This window comes from Castanea sativa, chromosome 10 (assembly GCF_040712315.1).
Source record: "Castanea sativa cultivar Marrone di Chiusa Pesio chromosome 10, ASM4071231v1".
Classification (NCBI taxonomy): Eukaryota; Viridiplantae; Streptophyta; class Magnoliopsida; order Fagales; family Fagaceae; genus Castanea; species Castanea sativa.
Genome location: NC_134022.1, coordinates 15,190,841 through 15,216,945, shown reverse-complemented (window position 1 = coordinate 15,216,945; position 26,105 = coordinate 15,190,841). Strand labels below are relative to the sequence as shown.

The following is a 26,105-nucleotide window of genomic DNA, read 5'->3' as shown; positions in this document are numbered from 1 at the left end:
GACTTTTGAATTTTGGCCTCATCAACTGTCACATAACCTTTTAGCTCAGCCTCTTTTTCCGCAAGAGTTTTCTTCACTTCCTCAAGCTATTTCTCTAAAGCTTCCTTCCTTTCGTTAATGGCCTTGATGTTTTCCTTGACCTTAGCTCTAAAGTTTCTCGGATCCAGAAACTTTATTCATCACTTCAAAAATATTCTTTAGAAGATCCTCATTGTCAGTATGCAGCTCTTTAGCCTTAGCCTTGACAACTAGAAACCTCTCCTCAATGACTGCTGAGCATTGATAGCCCTGCCAAAAGTTGTAGAGAAAAGATTGAGTGAATTTGCAAAATTCATTAAAGGAAAATAAGAAAGGCAATGAGATTGCTAATTACCATGATGTCTTCCCTTTTCATGTTCAGCAACAGGGTATTGTCATCCTACTTTTCCTAGTGCTTCATGTCCTCGGGAGGTAAAAGAGCCTTCCTTACACATTCACCAACCTTTCCTCCACGGCCATCCCTCTAGGGCCTTATTCTGTCCATAGCATGAAGAGCCTCCCCATCTACCACAAATGCCTTTATATAGGCTGGTGCACCCATAACATCAACATGAGTGTCACCTAAGTCTAGAGGGGAGTTCTTTGAGTCAGGTAGGGCTGTAAATGAGCCAAGCTTTGCTGAGTAGTGTGTGTTTGAGCTTGGCTCGTCAATAAAAATCAAATCCTCAAGCTTGGCTTGAGCTTGAGACAAGCCTAAAAACAATGTTTGAACTTGAGCTTGTGAGAATTTAGCTCAGCTTGGCTTGGCTTGATTAATTAGTCAAGCTAAGCTCGAGCTTAATATCAAGCTCAAACTCGAGCTCAAGTCAATTTTTTTAGCTTGGGATAAAAAAAATTGCATCATCAAATGCTTATATCACCAAAAATCAAGTAAACAAATATTCATACATATGTATGTACGTACATACATACATACATACATATATATATATATATATATATATAATATACTTATTTTATCATGCTTCTAACACCCGTGATTAGAATTTGTTCAAATTACAACTTTACATAATTAAATCCATCCATCATCATTTATTATCTATATCTTGAGTAATTGTTCAAAATACAATTTTTACATCCACATTTGTCATTCGTACAACTATAATCTTTACAAATCTAAATAAATTAACATTCCAAAACATATATGAATAAACAAGCTATATATTAACATTTCAAAACATGTGTAATGTCATAATAATAAGTTTATTTAGTAAACATATATCAAGCTATAAACGAGGTTAAGCTTAGCATGTTTTGTATCGAGCTCTATTGTTCACGAGCTTGTTCACAAACAATTTTTTTTGCTTGAGCTCGGCTTGTTTATCAAACAAGCCTAAACTAAGGCTCAAGCTTGGCTTATTTGTAAACAAACGAACATGAATGAGCTTTTTATCGAGTCAAGCCCGAGTTGTTCATTAACGGCTTGGTTCATTTATAGCCCTAGAGTCAGGAATTGCTAAGGGCTACTCGAAATTTGACCCCCTTGGTCGCTTATGCCCAGCCCTAGTCTCACGGGTCGGGGAATTGGTCACTGTGGTAATTGGTGAAGCTAGAGGAGGGGTAGAGACAGTTGTAGTAGGGGAGGTGTTTGGCCTTGAGGCCTAACAAGCACAACCAAAACCTGAGCAAGGTTGACCCGACTTCTTTGAAGTGTCATCACGGTGGAGGGATCGTCCAAAAGGATAGCTGCTGGAATGGTGAGTTCTTCATAGGGTGGAGAAGGGTCGTTGGTTGTGTCGCGGTTTGTTTTCTTCTTCCTTTGTCTCCGAAGGCGGTCAAATGGAGTGGGGACGACAAGGGTAACTCCTAGATCCTCAAAGGTAGAAGGAGGAGGGGATTTGCTGTGGTATCACCCCTCTTTTCGGCGAGCACGTTCTGAGGGAGATAATATATACCCCTTATAGCGAACGTTGACGTATGGAAGCAGTGGATGCTTTATTGTGATAGCCTTCCCCGTGGCTTGAAAGTTATGATACACGGGAGAGTACCCAAGGATCAAATAAGTTGCACGAAGTTGACCGTCAGGATGAGGATAGATTGAAGATCTTAACAATCTATTTAAATCTGTGGAGTTGATCAGCTACCTTTTCTTCCTGAATGCGTGGTCCTCTGGAAAAGAAATAAATAAAGGTTAGTCACATTGAATGTCAACAATAGCTCGGGAATGGAATAAATTAGAAAACAGTGAGTTAGTAAATAAAAAATGAGTCTTACAAAATCTACCCACTTGCTTTACTCGCCTTAGTGTGGCAATGGATCCCGCTTCTACTATAGCAACGAGTGGAATTACTATTCTATCCTCCCCTCTTAAGAGTATTGCCTCGACTTCTGGGCAATAACTCACCTTTATATCATCAAGGAAGTTATACTTGCTCTTAAACTCGGCTAATCTCTCAGGGGTATTAACCATCAATTTAAACTTCCTAATAGTAGGCAAAGCAAGAATTAAGAAGAAAGAGATGACAAAGATTAAATCTAAAAAGTGAAGGAGTAGACAGACTTACAAGATGATAGAAATGCAAATAAAAGGAAGGTCGTTGGAAGTCGCCTGAAGGTCGTCGGAAAAGAAAGTAGTGAAGAGAAGAGAAGAAGAGAAAATTTGTAGTGTTTGAGGAAAGAAAAAACGTGAAAGGAACCAGAGAATGGGTCTGAGGTCTCCCTTATATAGGAAAAATGGGGGAGAGGAAGGGACAAAAGAGACATTTCCTTTCCTGCCTTTTTTTTCGTTTTCTAAAAGACCCATCTAACCATCCATTCAAAGACACGCACAAAAGATCGTGGGGCGAGAATATCAAGCGTGTCCACCGCATTTAATACCTGACGCTGCCACTATTCATAAATGCCAGTTAAAAAATGCCACAATTTCCTTGAACCACGATCCTCACATCAGTAATGATGACCTGAAGATCGTGGGGGGCTATTGTGGGAAGTGAAACAGTCTCTACTCGGACCTAGGACCCAAAAAGTTACTAGGCCACGAGAAAGTAGTTGGGCCTGGCCTTTGTGATAAAGGGAATGCTCAAAGAGTGATAAGTGAAAGAGGTGAAAGTTGGATCATCGTAAGTGCTTAAGACAAGGTTAAGTACCACGGTTAGCCCATTCACATGGGAAAGAGAAATTGTTAGCCTATCGGAGTCATAAAGCACGGATGATCAATGTGTGACCTCTGGAAGATACTAATAACCGCAAGACAATCCTGAAAGGTGCAAGAAGGAGGAAGATCTTTACCTCCGCATTAATAAGGGGGTTCTTACCTAACTTCTACCGCATTAATGGTGCATGAGACAGCCTGAACAGTACACGTAACCCCTGGCTATCAAAGTCCCAAGATAAGAAGGTGAGGAAACTGATAAAGTAAGGAAAAAAAATATCCCTGATACTCTGGGTAGAAGTAGAATACTGTAAAGGTAAGAACAGGGATTGAAGCTATAAAAGGGAAAAGGGCCAAAAGAAGGGAAGGAAAAAAAATGGAAGAGAGAGATCAATCTGAGAAAAAAAAAAAAGAGAAAAAAGAGAGCAACATTCTGTGTAACACCACGGGAATAAAAGTAAAAAGCTTCCCATGGTCATTTGAGTATTTGTAATAGGAAAGATAGTATTTTAATGGTCAAAGAGATCCACTGTTTGTGTTTCCCATTGTAGAGTGTTTGTTCACACTATTTAATTATATCTTTATTGTTTTGGTAGTTAGTAAAGCAATCCGAGAACCATTCCTTGTGGACTAACTTCAGTGTCCCTACAATAATTATAATTATTATTACTATGTGCACCCAAATATGCTATTGGGCCTAAAATCTATTTGGGCTCACAATTTATTTGTATTGTGGACTTTCAGATTTCCTACAATAGGTGGTTCTATGTTCGGCAGCCCAAGTACCCAGGTTCCCTAGGCTCTCAAGATCACTCTCACTCTTTTTCCCAGGATGGTCACCTTCTTTCCTTGGTATCTACTATTTGGAATTTCCAACCCCTTCAACTGAATCTTTTTTGCTTATTTATAGTCAGAGTTAGTGGGATTGCCATGATCATTTTCCTAGTGGGTGGAAGGAGAGGTCCAATACTGTTTCTTCTAAGTGGGTGCTTAATTGCAAGTGGGAGAAGGTGACAGTAGCATTGGAACTAGCTCCACCGTTAGGTTTGCTGCCCGGCAGGGGCATTCCCTAGGCGACGAAAGGAAGGTCCAATACCATTACTTTTAAGTGGATGTTTGGTGGTGAGTGGGAGAAGGTGGCAGTGGCAGTGGCATTGGAACTAGCTCCACCGGTAGATTTTATGTCTGGCAGCGGCATTCCCTAAGTGATGCCGTGCAATCCGAGTTCTACATGCCCGGGGAAGATATTCATCGAAGGTGGTGAGGCTTTACCTTCACCGGTCATGTCGTAAACGTTTTCATCCCTAGGCTTCGAGCTTTAGATGAGCATCAAAACTTGCTTAGAATGAGCCCGTGTGTCTGATCAATGTAAGGTTCTACAGGTGGCATCAATATAATGGGCTTTTACGAACAACCGGGCCTTAAGGAGGGTAACGCCCGTAATATAGCCCCTCCTTGATTCACATTCGGCGTTTAGCATTGAATCAAGGATTCTGGTCAGGTCATGATAGTGGTTTCCCAAGGGTACCGAGCACCATTTTCATGTGGCCAGGGTAATTATTGCAAACTTCTTAAAAGTAGTGCCGTGTCAGGTCGTCACATCAATAACTGTAACTTGTTGGTTGGCAAATCGTTTGACGGTTGGTGAACCGTCTGACGATTCGCGAACCGTCTGACGGTTCGTAAACTGCGCCACACGTGTGGGGAGGTTATCTAGAAAGAGTTGAGAGGGTTTTTCCCGCTCCTCGCCTCATTAAATGCCTTAGTCCCTATATATAGTCTTTCTTGGGTTTTCATTTCACTTTTGCGTCCTTTTCACTCTCAATCCCTTCTTTGCCAAGCATTCCTCTTCTGCGCAAAAACACTCCTCAGTTTTTCACCCTCTAGAACCCAAAGTAAGTCTTCTTTACCTCTCTCTCTTTTTCGATTCTTCTCTGTTTCATACTTTAGGAATGGGGTTTTCTCACCTTTTCACCCCTGGGGCTGCCTTGGCTAGTTTTAGAGAGACCTTTGGTGTCCCAAGGGATGTCGACATTGCGTACTACAATGTGGGCGATATCGCACTTGCGAGAGCTGCTGATCCGAATGCAGCATTTTTTCCGTTGATGTCTATACTTGAGGGTGGGGTTAGATTTCCTATAGACCCTCTCATCATAAGCACCCTAGGGTTCTATGGTCTGTGCCCCGACCAGTTTCCCCCTAATTTTCATAGAGTTGTTAGTTGTGTCAGCCGACTGAATCAGATATTCGGGCTGTAACTGAACCATCATGACATCAATTTCATGTACGAATTGTGCGGTAATTTTACAAGTGACTATTATTTAAAGACTAGAGATATGCGAGTCCAGCTTATCTCTTATCTGCCCAACTCCAATAGAAACTAGGCTGGAGAGTTTGTTCAGGTGCGCAGCAACTGGCTCGCCGGTGAGCTACTTTGCCCGCTTTCTCCACGTGAAGTTGGTCGGTACCGAGAATCTCCACTTGTTCTAGTTTTGCGTCCTTTTATTATTTATGTATTTAACTGATCGGTCTATTCTCGAACTTGCTATAGAATCAAAAAGGTTTCTGCCGAACTCCCGAGTCATACACGCGCGAGATCTCAATTTTGTTCTCAGGTTAGAGAATTTTGTGCACGACAACGGGCAACTTCAGGCATCTCATTTGATTCTTGGCGTTAACCCAGTGTACACCACTTGGCAAAACTTCAACCAGACGCTTTTAGTAGACAGTCCGCTCTTGTCATACATAGACGTCCAGCACAAAAAATTCCTCCCTCCCTCACTTACTATTGGCGAGGCTCGTGATCTTGGCCCCCGTTATACCACCGTAGATGACATTGTGCCGATAAGGGACGAGTCTGTCGAGTGCGTGTCCCAATATCCCAAGAGACACGAAGCCATCGAACAGCCAGAAACCGTTGTCCAAGTAGTCGAGAAAGAAGCTGCCGAACTTGTAGGTACTTCAGGCGCTAAATCCGGCCACGCAGAAAGAAGCAGAGGACGATGACTCTCGCTCGGTTTTTACCTGGGGCCGACCCCGTGGCTCAACCTCAATCCCTCTAAGGAATAAGGCAGACTCATCTCGTTGGTGAAACCAAAAAGAGGAAACGAGCTACCGAAAAGAATACTCCTGTCCCGCGTGATGCCCTACTGAAGACCTCGCCTCGCGCAAAAAGCGGGCCTAGGATTCAGGAGACGCTAGGCGTTACTTCACCGGCGGCCCAGCTCGGGATCAACGTGGCATCTTTTTCCAAACTTGAGGTTGGTTGGCAGCACACTTTTCTATTAGGCTATAAGCCTTTACTGGCAACAGCCAGCGTTCGGCTATGGGATAAGGGCAAAGGGGGGCGTGTAGCTCAAAGTCTGGCGCAGGGCCTCCTGCTACCCGAGGATGTTCACTTTTTCTCGGACGGGGATGACGAGTCACTTGCTAGACGGTTGCAATGGCATACCATCGCTATAATTTCCTATTCCTTCTATTGCATACGTTGTAACAAATAGCTATCTTCCTAGTTTCATCATTTTGTTACTATTCTGTTTTCAGGCCACGCAGCTGACTAGCGTTATGGACGGGAGGCTGAAGGATGCGGCCGAGACCATTGAGCGGGAGAAGGCACTAAAGGTCGTTGCTGAGGTCACTACTAAGGAGAAGCGTGAAGCTGCCGTGGCGTCGGAGAGGAAAGCAATAGATGCTGAAAAGGCCTGGTTGGCTGCTGAGAGTAAGCTAACCATTATAGAGAAGAACCTAGGCGAGATAGAGCTCAAGCTAGCAATGGCGAATAGCTTGAATCTAGCCTAAGCTGATCAAATTGCTGACTTGAAGGAATCCCTCGAAGCCTATAAGGATAAATGGTACAACATAGGCTTCTCGGAGGCTGAAAACTCTGTGGAACCGATCATTCACCAAACTCGGCACCATGGATTCAAGGAAGGATGGTTAGCTACTCTTCAAGCGATGGGAGTGGCTGAGGACTCCCCGCTATGGAATCCAACGCAAATCCCTACCCGGCCCCTTCCACCCCTGTTCAGAGTCGAGCTGATGCCATGGATAAGGAGGAAACTCCAAGTATGAGGGATCTTGTACGGGACATCAATGCTCATGTGGAAATGGCTGACTCGGAGGTTACAAGAAATATCCGTACTGAAGCTGAAGCTGTTCAGGACCAGACCCCTTTAATTACTCAGACAGCTAGAAACGGAGCCGAGCAACCTGTTGCTCCCCCCACACCAACCGACCCTACCGTTTGAAAATTTAGCTTTCCCTTTTTCTTTTTTTTCTTTTTTTGGTTTTGTGCTTGATGAGCCTAAATCGCTGGGCTGTGGCGATAGAACAATTTCTCTATCTCTTGGATGGTTTTAATTAATATCGTTCAGATATAAATTTGTGTGTCTCATTGCTGCTTGTTTGATAACTACCGACTTTGCATATGATTAGGGTTAACCTGCTCATCATACCTTACTTTCTCACTCTCGGGGGCTGGGAGCAGCTTTTCTGCCCTTAGGATGTTCTAGCTTAGGTTTTTAGTTGTTCGGTGATGAAGGTCGAACCGATGATAGATTTCTGTCTTTAGAAAATTGTAGTTTAAGGTTTAGTCCTGCTCGGTGACAAGATCGAATCGAGGACAGGTTTTCGTCCTTAGAAAATTTTAGTTTAAGGTTTTTACCTGCTCAGTGATAAGATCAAACTGAGGACAAGTTTTTGTCCTTAGAGAAAATTTTAGTTTAAGGTTTCCACCTACTCGGTGATAAGATCGAACCGAGGACAGGTTTCAGTCCTTAGAAAATTGTAGTTTAAGGCTTCCACCTGCTCGGTGATAAGATCGAACCGAGGATAGGTTCTGGTCCTTAGGGTGGAATGAGTTGCCTCGGCCTGCACAATGCTATCCGTATTTGTTGACCGAAGATAATAAGTTATCAGTAATAGAGTTAAATGCGTTTGCATGAATAAATACCGTCATATTAATACGTAATAATGCAAAATTACATCAAATTTACATCCTGGAGTGTAGTTGATTAGTGATAAAACTTTTTTAAGTTGTGAACATTCCATAACTGGGGAAGTGGTTTTTCCTCCAAATCCTCTAAGTAGTATGCTCCTGCACCCGCAATAGCAGTTGTTTTGTAGGGCCCTTCTCAGGACGGGGCTAGTTTCCCTACATTAATGTCTCGTGTATTCCCTACAACCTTTCGAAGTACTAGATCCCCCGCGGCAAACTCCCTTTTCCTCACGTTTCTATTGTACCTCCGGGCGAGCTTTTGCTGATACTCTGCCAGTCGAATGGTAGCAGCTTCGCGGTGTTCCTCTAATAAGTTCAGCTGCTTAAACATTAGCTTCTGATTCTCGGCTGGAGCAAATCCTGCTACTCGGGCGCTGCATAGGTTTACTTCGGCGAGGATGACAGCTTTTGCCGGAAAGTTAGAGAAAATGGTGTCCCTCCCGTGGACCTCCTCGGAGTTGTCCAGTAGGCCCATAGGATGCTTGGCAATTCCTCAGCCCACTTACCTTTGGCGCCCTCCAACCTCTTCTTCAATCCGTTTACAATGGCCTTATTTGTAGCTTCTGCCTGGCCATTGCTCTGCGGATATGTCAGAGTAGAATACCGGTTCTTGATGCCAAGGTCATTACAGAACTCACGAAAAGCTTTGCTATTGAATTGTAGACCATTATCCGACACAAGAGACTCCGACACACCAAATCTTATTACAATGTTTCTCCATACGAACCTCTTGACATCAACATCTCAGATGTTCGCCAGCGCCTCTGCTTCTGCCCACTTAGTGAAGTAGTCTACTGCAACTAGCACGAATCTTCGATTGTCGGTTACCCGGGAAAACGGTCTGACTATGTCTAGCCCTCACTAGGCAAATAGCCACGGGCTACTTACTGGATTTAAACTCCCGGCAGGCTGGTGAATCATCGAGGCGTGTATTTGACACTGCTCACACCTTCGTGCATGCTCGGTGGAATCTTTCCTCATCTGCAACCACCAAAACCCTTGAGTCATTACTCGGTGAGCCAATGAGCATCCCTCCACGTGACTACTGCATACACCCTCATGCAGCTTAGCCAAGAGCTCTCCAGTTTGGTTAGGACGAAGACACTGCAGGTACGGCCCTTCGAATGATCTTCGATATAATTTTCGATCGGCAGATAAAAAATATCGAGCAGTGGTTCGTCGTACTCTGGCTGCCTCTTTTTCATCTTCCGGAGCTCAGTCTTCTGCGAGGAAATCAATGATGGGGTCAATCTAGCACTTCTCGGCTATGACGACCTGTGCAATCGGTGCCTTAACAGCAATACTTGGTTCAGCCACTAACTCCAACCTGATCAATCGAGGTACCACGTTAGCTATTGATGATGCTAGCATCGCTAAGGAATCGGTGTGTCGATTCTGTCCCCGGGCTACCCGTTCAACCTTGACATTTGAAAAATTACCCATGGTCTGCTTTACCAGCTGCAGATATTCAATCATCTGGGGGTCTTTGGCCTCGAAATTCCTTTGCACTTGATTAACTACTAGGAGAGAATCTGAGTAAACCTCCACCTCTTTGGCTCCCAAATCCAAGACAACTCTCAGTCCGGCAAGCAGAGCCTCATACTCGGCCTCATTATTAGAGGCCTTGAAGCCTAATCTAAACGAGTGCTCTAGCTTTAATCCTTCCGGGGTGATGACCACGATTCCAGCCCCCGCTTTTGTCGTATTGGATGGGCCATCCACAAATGCCTTCCACGGTCTGGCCCCCATGAGACAAACTATTTATGTACTCTTCGACGTAAACTCAGCGATGAAATCAGCGAGCACTTGTCCCTTTACTGAGTTCCTTGGCCTGTATCTAATGTCAAATGAGCCTAGCCGAGTCCCCCACTTAGCTATTCTCCCCGTAAAGTCAAATCTTCTCAACAATGACTGAAGAGGATACTCGGTCAGAACATAGACGGTGTGAACCTGAAAGTAATGGGGCAATTTTCGGGTGGAATGCATGAGTGCCAACACTAGTTTCTCCAGTGGTAAATACCTGGTCTCGGCGTCAACAAATGTCTTGCTTATGTAGTAAATCGGCATCTGTACACCACTATCCTTCAGTAGCACTGCGCAGGCTGCATACTTGGATACCGAGAGGTACATATACAAGTCTTCTCCTGGCTCCGGAACGGTCAACGTTGGTGCCCACCCAAGATAGTCCTTTAGGTCTTAGAAGGCTCTATCACACTCCTCATCCCATTGAAACCCCTTCTACTTATTCAAAAGCAGATAAAATGGTCGGCACCGATCAGCGAACTTGGAAGTAAATTGGTTGATAGCAGCCAACATACCAGTCAATTTTTGAACCTTATTCGGATTGCTTGGTGGTTTGAGACGTTTCATGGCTTCAATTTGATCAGGGTTAACTTCAATTCCCCGCTTGGTGATCAAATAACCCAGGAATTTGCCGCATCCCACCCCGAAAGCGCACTTATCAGCATTGAGACGCATCTAGTGTCGTCGGAGTATTTCAAGCACTTCTTTAAGGTCACCTATATATTGCCCCCTGCTTGCTTTTTATCACCATTTCATCGATGTATACTTCGATCGTACCTTCAATCTTATCCCTAAACATCCTCGTCATCATTCGTTGATAAGTAGCTCCCGCGTTTTTCAATTTGAATGGCATCACGGTATAATGATAGTTAGCATCAGGTGTTATGAATGCTATGTTCTCCTGATCCTCGGTGGATAAGGCAATCTGGTGATAACCCTGGAAAGCATCAAGAAAGCTCATCCTCGGGTGCCCATACGTAGCATCCATCAGTTGATCAATTTTTGGCATCTTGAACGGATCCTTCGAGCATGCTCGGTTTAGATTAGTGAAATCAACACAAACCCTCCACTTACCATTCTTCTTCTTCACAACCACAGTGTTTGCAAGCCATTCTGGAAAGAACGTTTCCTTCACAACTTCGACATGCTCTTTAGCAGACCTTCTCAGTCTCTATTTCTTAGGAGGGCATAAAGGATCCACATTCAGCTTATGAACTATAAATTCGGGGTCAACCCCAGGCACCTCATATGGATTCCAAGCAAATACATCCATGTTTTGTATAAGAAAAGTAGTAACTCCACCATTTCTTCATCACTCAAGCTTGCCTCTATCAGGAAACTCCTTTCACCGTCCGGCAGGATTTTCACTTTAACCAGATCCTTGGCAACGTTGGTCTCCTCCACTTGGGGCTGCTGTAATTGTTATAAGAGAGCCTTCTTGGTTGACTCAATTTGTTCGGTTTGTTTGTTGGCCGTGGCTACTAAGCACTGTCTGGTTGCCTGCTAATCACCCCTTATCACTGTAATTCCTTCTTCAGTTCAAAATTTACCTTTACGTGCAAGGTGGACGGCACAGCCCCCATGTCATGAATCCACGGCCTTCCAAGGATTGTCGTGTATGGCGAGAAAGAAGCGACCACTATGAACGTCACAATTACCTTCTTACCTCCCATGCTGACTGAGAGTGAAATCTGCCCTTCTAGAATCACCATATGTCCATAAAATCCCATCAATGGTGTATCATACTTGGACAAGTCCTCCTTTTTCAGTCTGAGCCCCCTGTACAAGTCGGGGTACATTACGTCTGCGCCACTCCCCTGATCTATCATTATTCTTTTTACTATGAAACCCCTTACACAGGCCATGACTACTAAAGCATTGTGGTGCGGCTGAGTGGTGCCTTCCATATCATCATCGTCAAACGCTATGGGTTGTTTAGTGTATCTCAACTTCTTCCCCGGAGGACGTTCGCCTGTGCAACTTTCTGCTAATACCACGACCAATACCCCCTTGTTTTGGGTGCTTGAAAGCTCTTTGGTACTGCATGGATGACTTCTATTACTCCCAAAGGGGGTGGGGGAGGGTTTTCACGTAGTCGATTTGCTTGCTCGGTTTCCTGATTCCTTATTTCCACTAGAAACTCTTTCAGATGTCCCGCCTTCACCAACTGTTCCAGATGGTCTTTCAATACTCTGCACTGCTCACTGGTGTGCCCTTTATCTTTGTGGTAGGTGCAATACAAATTCTGATTCCTCCTTAATGGGTCACCCCCATCTTGTTCGGCCGCTTAAAATACCGCTCATTTTTTATTTGATCAATGATCCTGTGCACGGGCTCCTTGAAGGCCGGATTAACTCCTCCAATTGCCAGCCCGGACTCTTGAATCCTCAGATCCTTCTGGGGTTTGGGTTGGAAACCAGTATTTCGAGGATAATTGATGATCGGGGCCTTCCCCTTGGTCTGCAGCCGATCATCTTCTAATCGCTTATACTTCTCGATACGCCTCATCAACTGCCTCATATCCTCGGGAGGCCTTCTCGTCAATGATTCTGTCAGCCCGGACTCTTCAGGAAACCCCATCCGAAAGGTGCTCGCCGCAATCTTTTCATTGCCCCCACCGATCTCGTTATGCAACTCCCAGTACCGGTTGGCATAGTTACAAAAGGTTTCCCCAGCCCCCATTTTCATCGATAGTAACGCGTCCATGGGCTACGGAACCCGACTATAAGTCATGAATTGTATTTCAAATTCCTGGATCAGTTCCGAAAAACTATGGATCGAACCTTTCTTTAATCCATTGAACCACCTCAAAGCAATGGGGCTAAGGCTCAAAGGGAAGACCTTACACATCAATGCATCGTTATGGGCGTGTAAAAACACCATTTGAATGTAGTGGCTTACATGTTCCACCGGGTCTGTCTTTCCAGTGTAGGAATTGAACGGCGGCCGTGTGAATTTGCTTGGCATAGGCGCGCTTTCGATATCTCTCGAGAATGGCGACTGGGCAGCTTGGCATAATGCCCGGCTCATTGCATCCATGGCCACATTTTGAGGTCACCCCTCATCCGGGGAAGTCAAATCACGGTTCATATACTCCAGCGAACGATCGCAGTGTCGATGAGACCCGGATTGATGGGATCTTGCCGCATGGTGATTCCCTACACTTGCCGACCTTTCTCTTCGCTCGTCGTGGTCCCTTCTTCTGCGTCTGCCCCTCACTTGCAACTCCAAATCCCTTATCGCCCTACGTAGGCGCTCGAGTTCTTGATCCCTTTGCTCAAGCTCCTAGTCTCTTCTGTCGAGGCGGCTGCGGCCTGAAGTGTCAGACACTGTCCAGAGAGTTTGATATGATCCCTCTCCGAGTCCAGATTCCTTTGCTTCCTCATGTCGTCTGTCCTCTTGTCTTTTTTGCCTCCTTTCTCGCCATGTTGACCCCCGCGATGACCCTCTAGAGCCACTTTTAGCATGACTTCCCAACCTATTTCCCGACATTTTCCCATGCGCACCTAGATAGCACCATAGCTACGTAAGAGTTTCCCACAGATGGCGCCAATTGTGCGCACCCAAATATGGCTATTGGGCCTAAAATCTATTTGGGCTCACAATCTATTTGTATTGTGGGCTTTCAGATTTCCTACAATGGGTGGTTCTATGTTCGGCAACCCAAGTACCCAGGTTTCCTAGGCTTTCAAGATCACTCTCACTCTTTTTCCCAAGATGGTCACGTTCTTTCCTCGATATCTACTCTTCCGAAGTTCCAACCCCTTCAACTGAATCTTTCTTACTTATTTATAGTCAGAGTTAGTAGGATGGCCGTGATCATTTTCCTGGTGGGTGGAAGGAGAGGTCCAATACTGTTTCTTCTAAGTGGGTGCTTAATTACGAGTGGAAGAAGGTGACAATGGCATTGGAACTAGCTCCACCGTTAGGTTTGCTGCCCGGCAAGGGCATTCCCTAGGCGACGGAAGGAAGGTCCAATACCATTACTTTTAAGTGGATGTTTGGTGGTGAGTGGGAGAAGGTGGCAGTGGCAGTGGCATTGGAACTAGTTCCACCAGTAGATTTTATGCTTGGCAGCGGCATTCCCTAAGTGATGCCGTGCAATCCGAGTTCTACATGCCCGAGGAAGATATTCATCGAAGGTGGTGAGGCTTCACCTTCGCCGGTCATGTCGTAAACGTTTTCATCCCTAGGCTTCGGGCTTTAGATGAGCATCAAAACTTGCCTAGAATGAGCCCATGTGTCTGATTAGTGTGAGGTTCTACACGTGGCATCAATATAATGGGCTTTTACGAACAACCGGGCCTTAAGGAGGGTAACGCCCGTACAATTACTATTAATTATTTATTTGTGATGTCATGGCCTGATCACCGGTCTGACCTCGATCGAACCAAAAAACAATTCCCCATTTTAGTACTTTGTCCATTTCGATTTTTAGAACCATATTAAACAACTACTTAAATCGCTTTTTACTTATTCAACCGATATGGTTTTTGGTTTTACTGCTTGAATCCTAGTTCACGGTTATATATTATATATTTATTTATTTTTCTCACCTTGAATTTTGGTTTTTGGTTTTTTCATTTTTTCGGTTAATGAGTAATGACACTTCATCCCTTCCTCTCCACTATTTACATAACAAATAATTATAAAAAATAATAAATTTGGATAGACATAGGAGTAACAATTCATGTAGGAACAGTAAAACTTAACATCTAGAATTTGTTGCGAAAATATTGTGGATGTAGCACTTAAAAAAAAGAGCAATATACAAAAATTTCAAAACATTTTTTAACAACACTCTAGTTGTCAAACTTTTACTAATTCTTATTTAGATCTACCACTAATATCACTTTTTTACTTACCACTATCAATTTGCCACATCAACAGGTGTTTTGTCAATTTTTTTGTATCTATAGACTTCCTAAAACAAAAATTCTATGTGGTTCAAGTTAATTAGTAATTTTGCATCTAAACACAACAGAATAGAGTTCAAGCAATATTTAATTTTTTTTAAAAGTCATATTTAATAAAATGCATCAATTCAATGTTTGCCTTAGGCCCTTAAATGCATCAAGCCTCTCTTGAATTTGTGTTAGCGGATTGTGTTCGTGTCGTGTTGAAGTAAGGGTATTTGAATACATAGTTCAACTCTAATCTGACTCAGTTAATAATCGTGTAAAAAATCTTTAAGGACCTCAACCCTAACACAAAGTATTTATTAAACAAGTTGACTACATAACCCATTTAATAGGGGGAAAAAAAAAGCGAATGGAGAGTTTTTTTCCCCATTGTTTAGGTAAAAGGTTAGGGACTTTAGAGGTTAGTGAAGAATTTATCAATATAACCAATAAAATTCTTTTAATTACTCCATTGTATTTAGAATCCAAATTTAAGTTAGATAAAAATGACATTTATTTATATTAATTGGATCATTTTGGGTTATTTGCGAGTTAATCTGACTCGGCATTGACTCATTTATTAATCGTGTCAAAGTGCATCAACCCATTTTTACACGAACTAATTTACTTTCAATACTAACCCATAAATAATTGTTTCATATTAGCGGATCGTGTCACACATTATCACCCCTAAATAGATGAATTATGTTTGAAATTTATGTTAACTGTGAAGGATTAAAATGAAAAATTATAAAACTAAACTAAAGACAAAAATAAAAAGGGACTAAAAAAATATATTTAGAAACGAATGAATATCAGCTTTGCACTAAAAACTATTATTTTCCAACTTATACTTCATTTGGGAACAACTTATTTAGTTCAAACTGAAAACTTTTTGTTGAAAGTTCTATAAGTAAAGTTAAATGGTAGCTGAAATAGTACCGTGAGACCCATGAATAATATCAAAAAGTGCAATGAGACCTATGAATAGCAAGAAAAATAAACTAAATAATAAAAAATAACTGGCCTTTTTAGTCAATAACAAACTTACACTTTGTGTGCGTTTGGCTTAGCTTAAAAAGTCAGCTTATTTACTATTTAGCATGGTTGTCAAAATCTTAATCTGGATCTTACGATCCTACGATTTGATCCCCCTTCCCAAAACGATCCGAATCTTTCAAGAATCTTTACGATCATTCAAGATCGGTAGGATCATATGATTTTGACGATCTCAAACGACTTTGGTTTTTTGTAATTTTCTTTAACTTGACAGAAGGCTTAGTTGACCCTGAATGAAAAATAAAATCCCAATAGACCAAGTTTTTCCACTCTAATGTAGAGAGAGTGTCAGTTGGACCCAAATAAAAAATATCCCTATAGAGTGTTACATTTTGAGGTTTTTAACCTCTTTAAATGATGCTTACAAATGAATGTAGTGATGTATGATAATTATATCAATGAATGTATAATTTATGTAATTATTTAACATACCAATGTGTATTTTTTTCCAAATAATGTAGGATCTTACGATCTACGATCCGATCCTACGATTTACGATCACACCTATCTTTTACGATCCTATGTAAGATCTCGATTTTGACAACCTTGCTATTTAGTTTATTTTTGTTACTATTCATGGTCTCACTTCACTTTTTAATACTATTTATGAGTCCTATTATACTATTTCAGTTAATTTTTATTTTTATTTACAATACTTTCAGTAAAAAAATTTCAATTTTAGTAAAATACTTTGCGCCTCTTGCAAAGGACAGCCCTCCCTTTTTTTTCTTCTCATGAACCCACAATTTTTGCGTGGATGTGCTGATGGGATTTTAGGTAGGTGGGGAGGTCTGAACTCTGATGTGTCAGCTTTAAGGCCAAGAGCGGCTGCATTCAATTGAGCAATAAGTCAATAAGCACAACAGCTAATTCGGCTGCACGTGTACTGGGGACGGGCATTAAAGAATCTGGTTTGTTTTTATTCCCCCACTAGCTAATTCGACAATTCTCATGGGTTTGTAAATGCTTTCACCAAAGATCTCATTGCCTAAAGTCTTCATATTCGGGACCAAAAAAAAAAAAGAATAGTGAAATTAATTAATGTTGCTCATATAAAGTTAAAAAGAGGGCATATTCCAAAGACTATCCCATGTACAAACATCATTTAACATGTTTAAAAATTTTTTGCTTCACCATTCATTTTTTACAACTATTTAACTATTATTGGCTGCGCAAGTCCCTTACGTATATAATTGTCATAATACTGTTTTTGTGAGACATGTGCAATCAAAATAAGTTGTTAGGAGGCTGCAGGAGACTTAGTGTGTATTTAGATACCGCTTTTTTTTACTGAAAATTAAAAATTTATTATTGAAAGCACAGTAGCAAAATATTTTTTATTGCTTAAATTTACTGTTCACTCGTAATTTGCATTCGGTTGGTCCATGAAAAGTGCCATGGACCAGCCAAAAAACGCAACTTAGGAAAATGTAAACGCAAAAAGTCTTACCCAAACGGAGCTTTAGAGGAGCATGAAACTTTTAAACAGTATTAGGTGTTGTTTGTGCTTAGTAGTACAAGAATTTTTAGTTTATTCTTGGTGGCGGTCCAAGAATTTTTCGATGTTCAAAGCAAAGCCCACCTTTCCCTCCCGATTTATTTATTTAGTAGTGGTTATTACACATACCTTAATGCAATAATATTTATCCTTATAAGTACATTCCAAACAAGCAATTAATGTGATAAGCAGTTATTAGTAAGAGAAAAGTAATGATAGTGATAGATTCATGTAAAAACTAGTAAAAAAGTTGCTATAGTAACATTTGTAAAAATATTATAAAATAATTTTGTGATTATAGTAGTGCTTGTACAAGATTTATTGTTTGCGACTAATCGTATTCTTTTTGGTGAAAAATGTTTAATTTTATGTTTTCAACCTCATTTTTACTGAATAAGAAACAAATTTATTATTTACTTTAAGGTTACGAGCACTATCAGGGTATTTTATAATAAATTGTTTTAAGAAAATTTTAACACTGCTTTTATGGGAATATAAAAAACTAATATAAAAAAAAATTCTTTTTATTTTTTATAAAAGAATTTCTAAAAAAGTTTCCTAAATTGGACTTAAGCATCTGTTAACAATTTACATTTTTAAATAAGTCAAAAACTTTTTTTTTTTTAGAGTTTCAACCTATGATTTTCGTTCCTGATGATAGTTTTTTACATCAGATCAAGATATCAATCAATTTTTAGTATAGACAATAATTGAATCTCAAATTTTAAAAATTTTACCAATTAAATTAACTCGAACTCACCCCATTTTATCTTATTATCCCCTCCGAATGGCCGGATAAAGTTGTCAAACGGATGCCAAACTCCCAAAAAGCTAGTAGCCGTCTCAAAATCACCGTACGCTGACTTGTTCCCGCAAATGACGGGGCGAGTACAGTCACTGAATAACTATTATTATAATCTCTCTTTGTTTATGTTGGGAAAAGAAAGAAACTCTCCGATTCGGCGAGGCAGAGGGACAAAGACAGTTTCGACAATTTTCAAGTATCACCGCAACTCACAAATCCAAAAACGTTATTCCCACGCGAACGTACGATTATCGAACGGCCACGGCTATTGCCGGACCCACCAATCCGAACGTACAAGGGCATTTCAGTAATTTCACATGGCCGAATCGAAATTATATATACCTTAAAACTTTTTCAACGGTTCATAATAACGTTGCTTTTTTTTTTTTTCGTTTACATATCCCCTGAAAATTACAAGAACACAGATTTGTTCCAGCGAGTCCGGGAAACTCAACTCACTGAGTCAGATTTCTGACCGAGTCAACGCTAATTAGCTATGGAGCTGCAGCTGGATTCCATGGCGGGAGCGATCGGTGTGTCGGTCCCGGTGCTTAGGTTCCTCCTATGCTTCGTGACCACCATACCCGTGAGCTTCCTCTGGCGATTCGTTCCGGGTCGACTCGGCAAGCACCTGTACTCGGCCGTGTCAGGCTTTCTTCTGTCCTCACTTTCATTTGGGTTGTCTTCGAATCTTCATTTTTTGGTCCCCATGTTGTTGGGTTACGCTTCGATGGTGCTATTTCGCTCGCGATGCGGGATTCTCACGTTCTTCTTGGGATTTGGCTATCTTATTGGCTGGTATTTTTTCTTACTCTTTCTCACTTTTGCTTTAATTCGAAGAAAAACGATTGGTTTCTTTGATTTGTAAGTTTGATATTATGTGAATGCGTGAGAATTTCAATGTGCACTGTTATACAAAAAGCGATTTTATTTATTTATTTATTTATTTTTCCCCTTTTCCCACGGTGATTGAAAGCGTCGAATTGGACATTATTTCGTCATTGGTGAAAGCAATAGAAACTGCGGTTACAACGACACTTTTTTATTTTTAAGATTGTTATATTATGACGTGTTTATTGCCTTTTAATGCCAACTTTTAATATGAAAATTTGGATGCTTGATTAATTTTCAATTTGAATTATGTATTAGTTGGATTTGTATTTTGCAAGGTTTTAATGGTCCGGTTGGAAAACCGTTCACTGGTAAGTAAAGGGTTTGAGCTTATTGGATTGACCTTGGTATGCGGTGTAGTAGAATTTGAGAAAGTTTGCATTTGAATTATTTTTCCCTTTAGTGTTTTGGTTTAATGTTGTTGTTTTTGCCAGCTCCAACCTTTTAAATGTTGATGCAATTGCTAAAGAACTGATGAAGAACAAAGGTGATTTATTAATATATATATATATATATATATATTTTTTTTTTATGAAAAAAAAAAAGGATAAGAGGGGGCGACTAGAGTGGCTTCCCTACAAAGGTAATTGTAAAATTTGACACATAGGGTCTTCATCATATTTCACCATAGAAGAGGGCAAATAAATTTTCCTATCCTCAGGTTGTCTCGTGTTGTTTTGTCTAGCCCGAAGAAAGACTAAAAATGTGACCATATTCTTACATGTTTTGGTGCAAGCAAGGGCAATATTCCTTTAATATAGAGTGTAGCTGAGAGGTGTCTCAAGTGCAAAAAGACTGTCTAGAGATTACTAGAATGTAACCAAATTTCATTGTAAGCATTTCACATTTTTTGCCTAAGTTGTTGAATTAGTTGAGTCACCTTGCCAATCATGGAGTCCATGACAGGCAGATCATCTGATAAAAAAATATGAAAATAGCTAACTTCTTGAAAAAAATAAAATAAAAAATAAAAAATCTAGCCCAGACTGAAGTATTCTCTGCTTTATGAATCTGATAATTTGCATTCTATGTGACCTACACAAGTGTCTTGCTTTTTTTTTTTTTTGGATGCATGAACAAAAAGTTCATTCTTAGTGCCAGGGACGGAACCAGGATTCTTACCTGGGGGGCCAAAGCTTAAAACCAATAAAAATTTATGAAAATAAAAACTAACATCTATTTCATATTCAACAAAATACAATATACAAAATAAATATTTTTTAAACATTTCATATTATAAAACACATCAACAAAGTATCACATACAAAATAAGTGTTTCTTATTTTGTGCGCGATTTTTGTTTAGTCTATATATATATATATATATATATATATATATATATATATATATATATATTTTTTTTTTTTGTAGTTAAAGGGGCATGAATTTTATTTATTTATTTATTTTCTTGTAGGTCAATATCTAAATATTTTAGAGGAGGAGAGACAATATATATATATATTTATTTAAGGGAAAATCTTAATTTTTTATATACCAATTTTTTTTTTAATAGCTTATATTAGTTTTTTTTTTTGGGGGGGGGGGGGGGGGGCAGGGCCCCCCACAACCCAAGTGTAGGTCCATCCCCTGCCTAGTGCACAAGGTTCTCACTTCTGCAGGGGTTTGAGAGAAGTGATAGTGAACAGCTTTACCCCAATTTGGGAAAAATGATTCCTGAACTTGTTAGATGCATGAACACATTTATTTTATTTTATTTTATTTTATTTATATTCATGTTGGAAAATGGGGCTGTTGATTTTATATTCCTGCAATTTTTTTTCCCCACAGATTTTTAAATAAAAATATTGGTATGTTTGTTTTTTTTTTTCTTGGTCTTAATTGATTTTAAAACTTCAACTGATTTCTGAAGAATATTTGAAAATGTCTTTTCTGTGCATTTTATTTGGAATTCAATTTTTTAAAGATATGCCTTTTTATCTTGGATTCTTGACCGTTTGTATACATGTGTAGCCATGTCTATTACATGAGTGGTGATGCATGGAAGGAAGGAGGTATTGATGCCACAGGTAAGCACATTTTCAGCCTTTGTACCTAACTCACATTTTGTCAAATAGAGGTGAAATGATAATAACTACTCTTTACACTTTATCTTTTAAAGATTTCCTGTTGATAAATTTGATAGATAAGGGCTTGTTCCTTTATATGGCACCTGATTTCCACTGATTGCCATCTTTTTATTTCCTGATTTTTCCTGGGTTCTGATGAGTGTCAATGTCTTCCAATGAAAACTAGGAGTTATCTGATTAGTGACGGACAACTTCAATAAAGTTTTTGGTGGTTATCAACCTCCTCTTGATTTTTGAAGCTCATAACCGCCTATGTTGATCATGTTCAATGCCCCCCCCCCCCCCCCCCCCCCCGGTTTTCTTTTTTCATTCATATGCATAAGAACTCATATGTGGTAATTATGTGTCAGTTAATTGTGTATTTCCTTCTAATATCTAGGAGCCCTGATGGTGTTAACACTGAAAGTCGTTTCCTGTGCAATAAATTACAATGATGGGCTATTAAAAGAGGAAGGATTGAGTGAGACTCAGAAGAAAAATCGGTTGATTAAGTTGCCCTCATTGATTGAGTACTTTGGTTACTGCCTCAGCTGTGGTAGTCACTTTGCTGGTCCAGTTTATGAAATGAAGGATTATCTTGACTGGACTGAAGGAAAGGGGGTAGGTCTATTGTGTTCTCAATTTGTGCTTCTGTATTCCTTGTTTAATAGAGAATAAGTGCTCTTAGCTTTTCTAGTCTCTCATTTTTTTCCACTTTTTTCTTTTCTCTTTGAATCTTTTGCAGATTTGGAGCCATTCAGAGAATGGACCCTCACCATCACCATACGGGGCAATGGTTCGAGCCCTTCTTCAAGCTGCTTTTTGCATGGCCTTGTATCTGTACCTGGTACCTCAGCATCCTTTGTCCCGGTTTACCGATCCCATATACCAAGGATGGGGATTCTGGAGACGGTTGAGTTACCAGTTCATGGCTGGCTTTACAGCACGCTGGAAATATTACTTCATCTGGTCAATTTCAGAAGCCTCTATTATTGTTTCTGGCCTGGGTTTTACTGGATGGACAGAATCTTCTCCACCAAAGCCACGCTGGGACCGTGCCAAAAATGTTGACATTCTAGGTGTCGAGTTCGCAAAGAGTGCAGTTGAATTGCCACTTGTGTGGAATATCCAAGTCAGCACCTGGTTGCGTCGTTGTAAGCTTCTCTATTCTCTTCTCTGAGTGTTCCATTCCTTTATATCCTAGGTTTTGCTTGGTTATCTGAAAGGAAATATATACTTTTTGATTACCCATAAATATTGATTTTGCATCGGAAAACTAAAATCAAGAAGTCCATGTTAGGCTGTATGAATCATGAATCTTCCCCCCCCCCCCCAGCGCGGCCCCCAATTCTTTCTCTCAGAAATGAATCAGAAACTAACTTTTGAAAAAAAGAAATGAATCAGAAAAGAGTTGAATCGATAATTTGATTTACCTGGTAAAAGTAAACTGTAAACTGAAATGTAATCCATATCATTCTTTTTTAAAATTTAATTTTGTAACAATTGGATCCTGTGGGCTGAAAATATTATTACCTGTTATAATGGTCCTGTTAGGATCTTGATCCAATTCATTGACACATTGTATTCTTTACCCTTTGAAATTGCTATAGGAAATTATAAGTCAAAAGATCTCTTTAAAAAAGAACAAAGTTAGTTCACAAGTTTGCTATTTGGATGTCTTTTGTGCCATCCAATCCTAGAACAACAGGTTACTGAATGCTAAAGTGGCAGACTTTGATTTTCTAAAATTGGTCTTTTAGTACTTTATGGGTATTAGATATGAGTATGTAGAACATCAAAGCAAAAGATTAATGTTTAAATTGAATAGCTAATATCTTGTGCTGCTGTAGATGTTTATGAGAGACTTGTTCCGAAGGGCAAGAAGGCTGGTTTCTTTCAGTTGCTGGCTACACAGACTGTCAGTGCTGTTTGGCATGTAAGTATAAGTTCAGCCTTATTGTATTCTGATTCTCCTGCATATTTTGTTACGCCCTGCTATTACTTGTGCCATTTTTTTTTAATTAATTCAATCTCCTAGCCAATGGATCTCATTCTTACTATTCACTATCTGTGCCAATTTTTAGGTTTTTTAACAAATCAATGTCCTTGTTTTTTGATACACCTGGTGTTCTTTCTGATGGTGATTACAGAGCCTTTTCACCTTATCAAGTTTTATATACTGCAGTTTCTTTCATATTATTAGGTTCATGGTGCAATTTCTGCCATCTTTCAGTTCCAGTTTCATATTACCAAATTCTTCTTTGATTGAAGCATCCTTTAATCTTAAATGTTGCCAGAACCATATGATTATAAATAACATCTGTAAAGCAGAAAGTACACTATTATTTTCATGAATCATCATTCATAGTGCCATTTTTTTATGAGTTCTTGTAATTTTAACCTGGTCTTTTATCCTTATCACACACAAATTTTTTCCTAAATATTGCGACTTGCTTATTAGGCATTTTATGTTTTCCCTCTACCCAATCAATATAATCACTCTTTATCTCAGAGATGGTATAAGCAGTGACTAGTTTTCATACTTTGCTTCATTAAGAACAAAGAACATGGTTTTTTTTTTTGTTCGTGTTTCTCTATGAAGTTTTGCCTTTCATCTTGGGTTTATTAATGGAAGTGTGAACCTTTTTTTGTCTTCAATTTCAACTTCAACACAAATTTACATCTGCCTTATGCTTCTTGTCGCTTCAAATTACAGGGATTATATCCTGGATACATCATCTTCTTTGTTCAGTCAGCATTGATGATTGCTGGTTCAAGAGGTATTGATTAGACCTTCCCCCCCCTAATTCGCAGTGTGTTTTGTTCAGAAATTTGAACTAATTCTTTGTTTGCCTTTACTATTTTATTTCTGTCCAAACAGTCATTTACAGATGGCAGCAAGCTATTCCTCCAACAATGGGTCTGTTTAAGAAGATACTTGTGTTTTTGAACTTTGCTTACACACTTTTGGTTCTGAACTACTCCTGTGTTGGTTTCATGGTTAGTCCTTTTCTCGCATACACAGTCACTTAACTAATTTTTCTAGGATCCAGAACATGTTGCTTTCAAGTTTCTTATGCTTATTTTACGAAAAAGAAGTTTCTTATGCTTATGTGCTTGTATTGGACAGGTACTAAGCCTGCATGAAACAATCGCCTCGTATGGGAGCGTATATTATATTGGAACCATCATTCCCATAGTATTGATCCTCCTAGGTTACATAATTAGACCTGCAAAGCGTGTCAGATCTAAAGCTCGGAAAGAACAGTAAGGTAGACAACACATTTTCTTCTCTTTGGAGTGGTCTGATGAGATCAGGAGAGTGGAAGAAAACTGCTTTCCATGGTTTCTCCTCCACCTTGTCAATTGATGATCATCTGTAACATTTATTTAAGCTTTGAATATAATGTTACATCAATTCATAAACTTTTCATCTTTTCAGTTCACTACTTTTGACCGTTTTCCACATTTGAATATAATGCTTTAGCTTTTGCTTTAAATTGTTTAAATTAGAAACACACTTTTGGCCATTTTAGTTATTAGATTTTTTTTTTAACCACCGCACACCCTTATGGAGTGTGGGAGGCAAGGGTCGGGGTTCAAGTCTCCAGGAGGGAGCTTCACGCACATATACACTTAGATTAGGTTAGAGTAGAAATTCTATCTTGTATCAAAAAAAAGTTATTAGATTTTTTTAGAAACATATAGTTTGACCCAAAGGGGGAAAAAATACTAATAAATTTTAAGCATAACGGTTCCAAGTACAAAGAGTTGAATGATAATGTCATTCTCTTTGCACTGAGCCATTGACATGCTAAAAGGCTGTCTAAACAGAAATGGGGAAAAAAAAAAAAAAAATTTTAGGGACGCTTCAATTAACCCTTCATGATTCGATTCCATTACTTCATCTATCAATATATAAAAAGATAATGATTAATTTTTTTTTTTCTTTTCTTTTCATCTTTTGACTGCTTTTGATTTTTTGATTTTTTCCATTAAACAAAATGTGCGAATGGATTTTTTTTAATGGAAATCATTCAGGGCTGACTCAGAAATTTACAAAAAGAATCTCGGGCTCCCATTACAGTAAAAAAAAAAAAAAACGCCCCCCAAAATTGTTTTATTTTTATTTTTAAATCCCTATAAATAGAAAAGAGACAAATATTGAGACAACCTTCCATCTCTTCACGCAATGCCCCTTTGTACAATTGGTTTGGCTCTCCTCCTCTATGGCCTATCCACCTAAACAGAATTCCCATATCCAATACAATAAACTGTGCATAAATTTATTTATTAAAAAAAAAAAAACTGGATTAAGCCTTGCGAAATCCATGTATGTACCCACCGAAACCTCTCTTTTGAAGAGGCCCCCTAAAAGTTTATTTTCATTTCTAAACTTTACGATATTCATTTTTTTCATCCCTAAATTATTGAAAAGTTTTTTTTTTTTTTTTTCCATCCATGTACTATTGAGAATATTCTATTTTTGTCCTTAAGCTTAAAAGATTTTTTTTAATCCCTAAGCAATTGAAAAATTTTCTTTTCTCATTCTTATTTTTGTCTTTAAACTATTGAAAAAACTATTTACAAAGTTTAAGAATGAAAACAGAAAATTTTACAATTTAGGAATGAAAAACAAATTTTTGGTAAAATTTAGAAACTGAAATAGTATTTTACCCAAAATTTTAATTTAGGAAAATTTTTTTACAGAATATAATTTATCCTGTGGAAAATTGATAATAATGTAGTATATTATGTGGATAACTGATTTACAATTTTTTTTTTGAGAATCTGTATTTTTATAAAAATTAAAGTATTAAGTTATTAGTGAAATTGAGTATTAATGATCATTCGACCATTCATAATATATATATATATATATATATATATATATATATATATATATATATATATATATGGTAAAATAGGTAAGGCTTTTAATTATATTAGACTTCT

At 39.3% G+C, this 26,105-nt stretch overlaps 3 protein-coding genes across 3 annotated transcripts; 1 reads left to right on the top strand and 2 right to left on the bottom strand.

Annotated features, from left to right (window-relative positions):
- Positions 1 to 8,262: 8,262 nt before the first annotated feature.
- LOC142612096 (uncharacterized) lies at positions 8,263 to 9,134 on the bottom strand. The gene is made up of 3 exons (XM_075784220.1): positions 9,076 to 9,134; positions 8,633 to 8,775; positions 8,263 to 8,531 (listed from the first exon to the last, which is right to left on the bottom strand). The coding sequence occupies exons 1-3, from the start codon at positions 9,132 to 9,134 to the stop codon at positions 8,263 to 8,265; spliced, it is 471 nt and encodes a 156-aa protein (XP_075640335.1).
- Positions 9,135 to 9,377: 243 nt separating this feature from the next.
- Positions 9,378 to 9,875, bottom strand: LOC142612095 (uncharacterized). The gene has a single exon (XM_075784219.1). It carries the CDS (start codon positions 9,873 to 9,875, stop codon positions 9,378 to 9,380), a length of 498 nt encoding a protein of 165 aa, XP_075640334.1.
- An 8,684-nt stretch (positions 9,876 to 18,559) lies between these two features.
- Positions 18,560 to 24,649, top strand: LOC142613315 (lysophospholipid acyltransferase 1-like). Its single transcript, XM_075785618.1, has 8 exons — positions 18,560 to 18,990; positions 21,055 to 21,110; positions 21,550 to 21,770; positions 21,895 to 22,303; positions 23,000 to 23,085; positions 23,866 to 23,929; positions 24,031 to 24,149; positions 24,280 to 24,649. Exons 1-8 carry the CDS (start codon positions 18,689 to 18,691, stop codon positions 24,418 to 24,420), a joined length of 1,398 nt encoding a protein of 465 aa, XP_075641733.1. The 5' UTR covers positions 18,560 to 18,688; the 3' UTR covers positions 24,421 to 24,649.
- Positions 24,650 to 26,105: the final 1,456 nt, after the last annotated feature.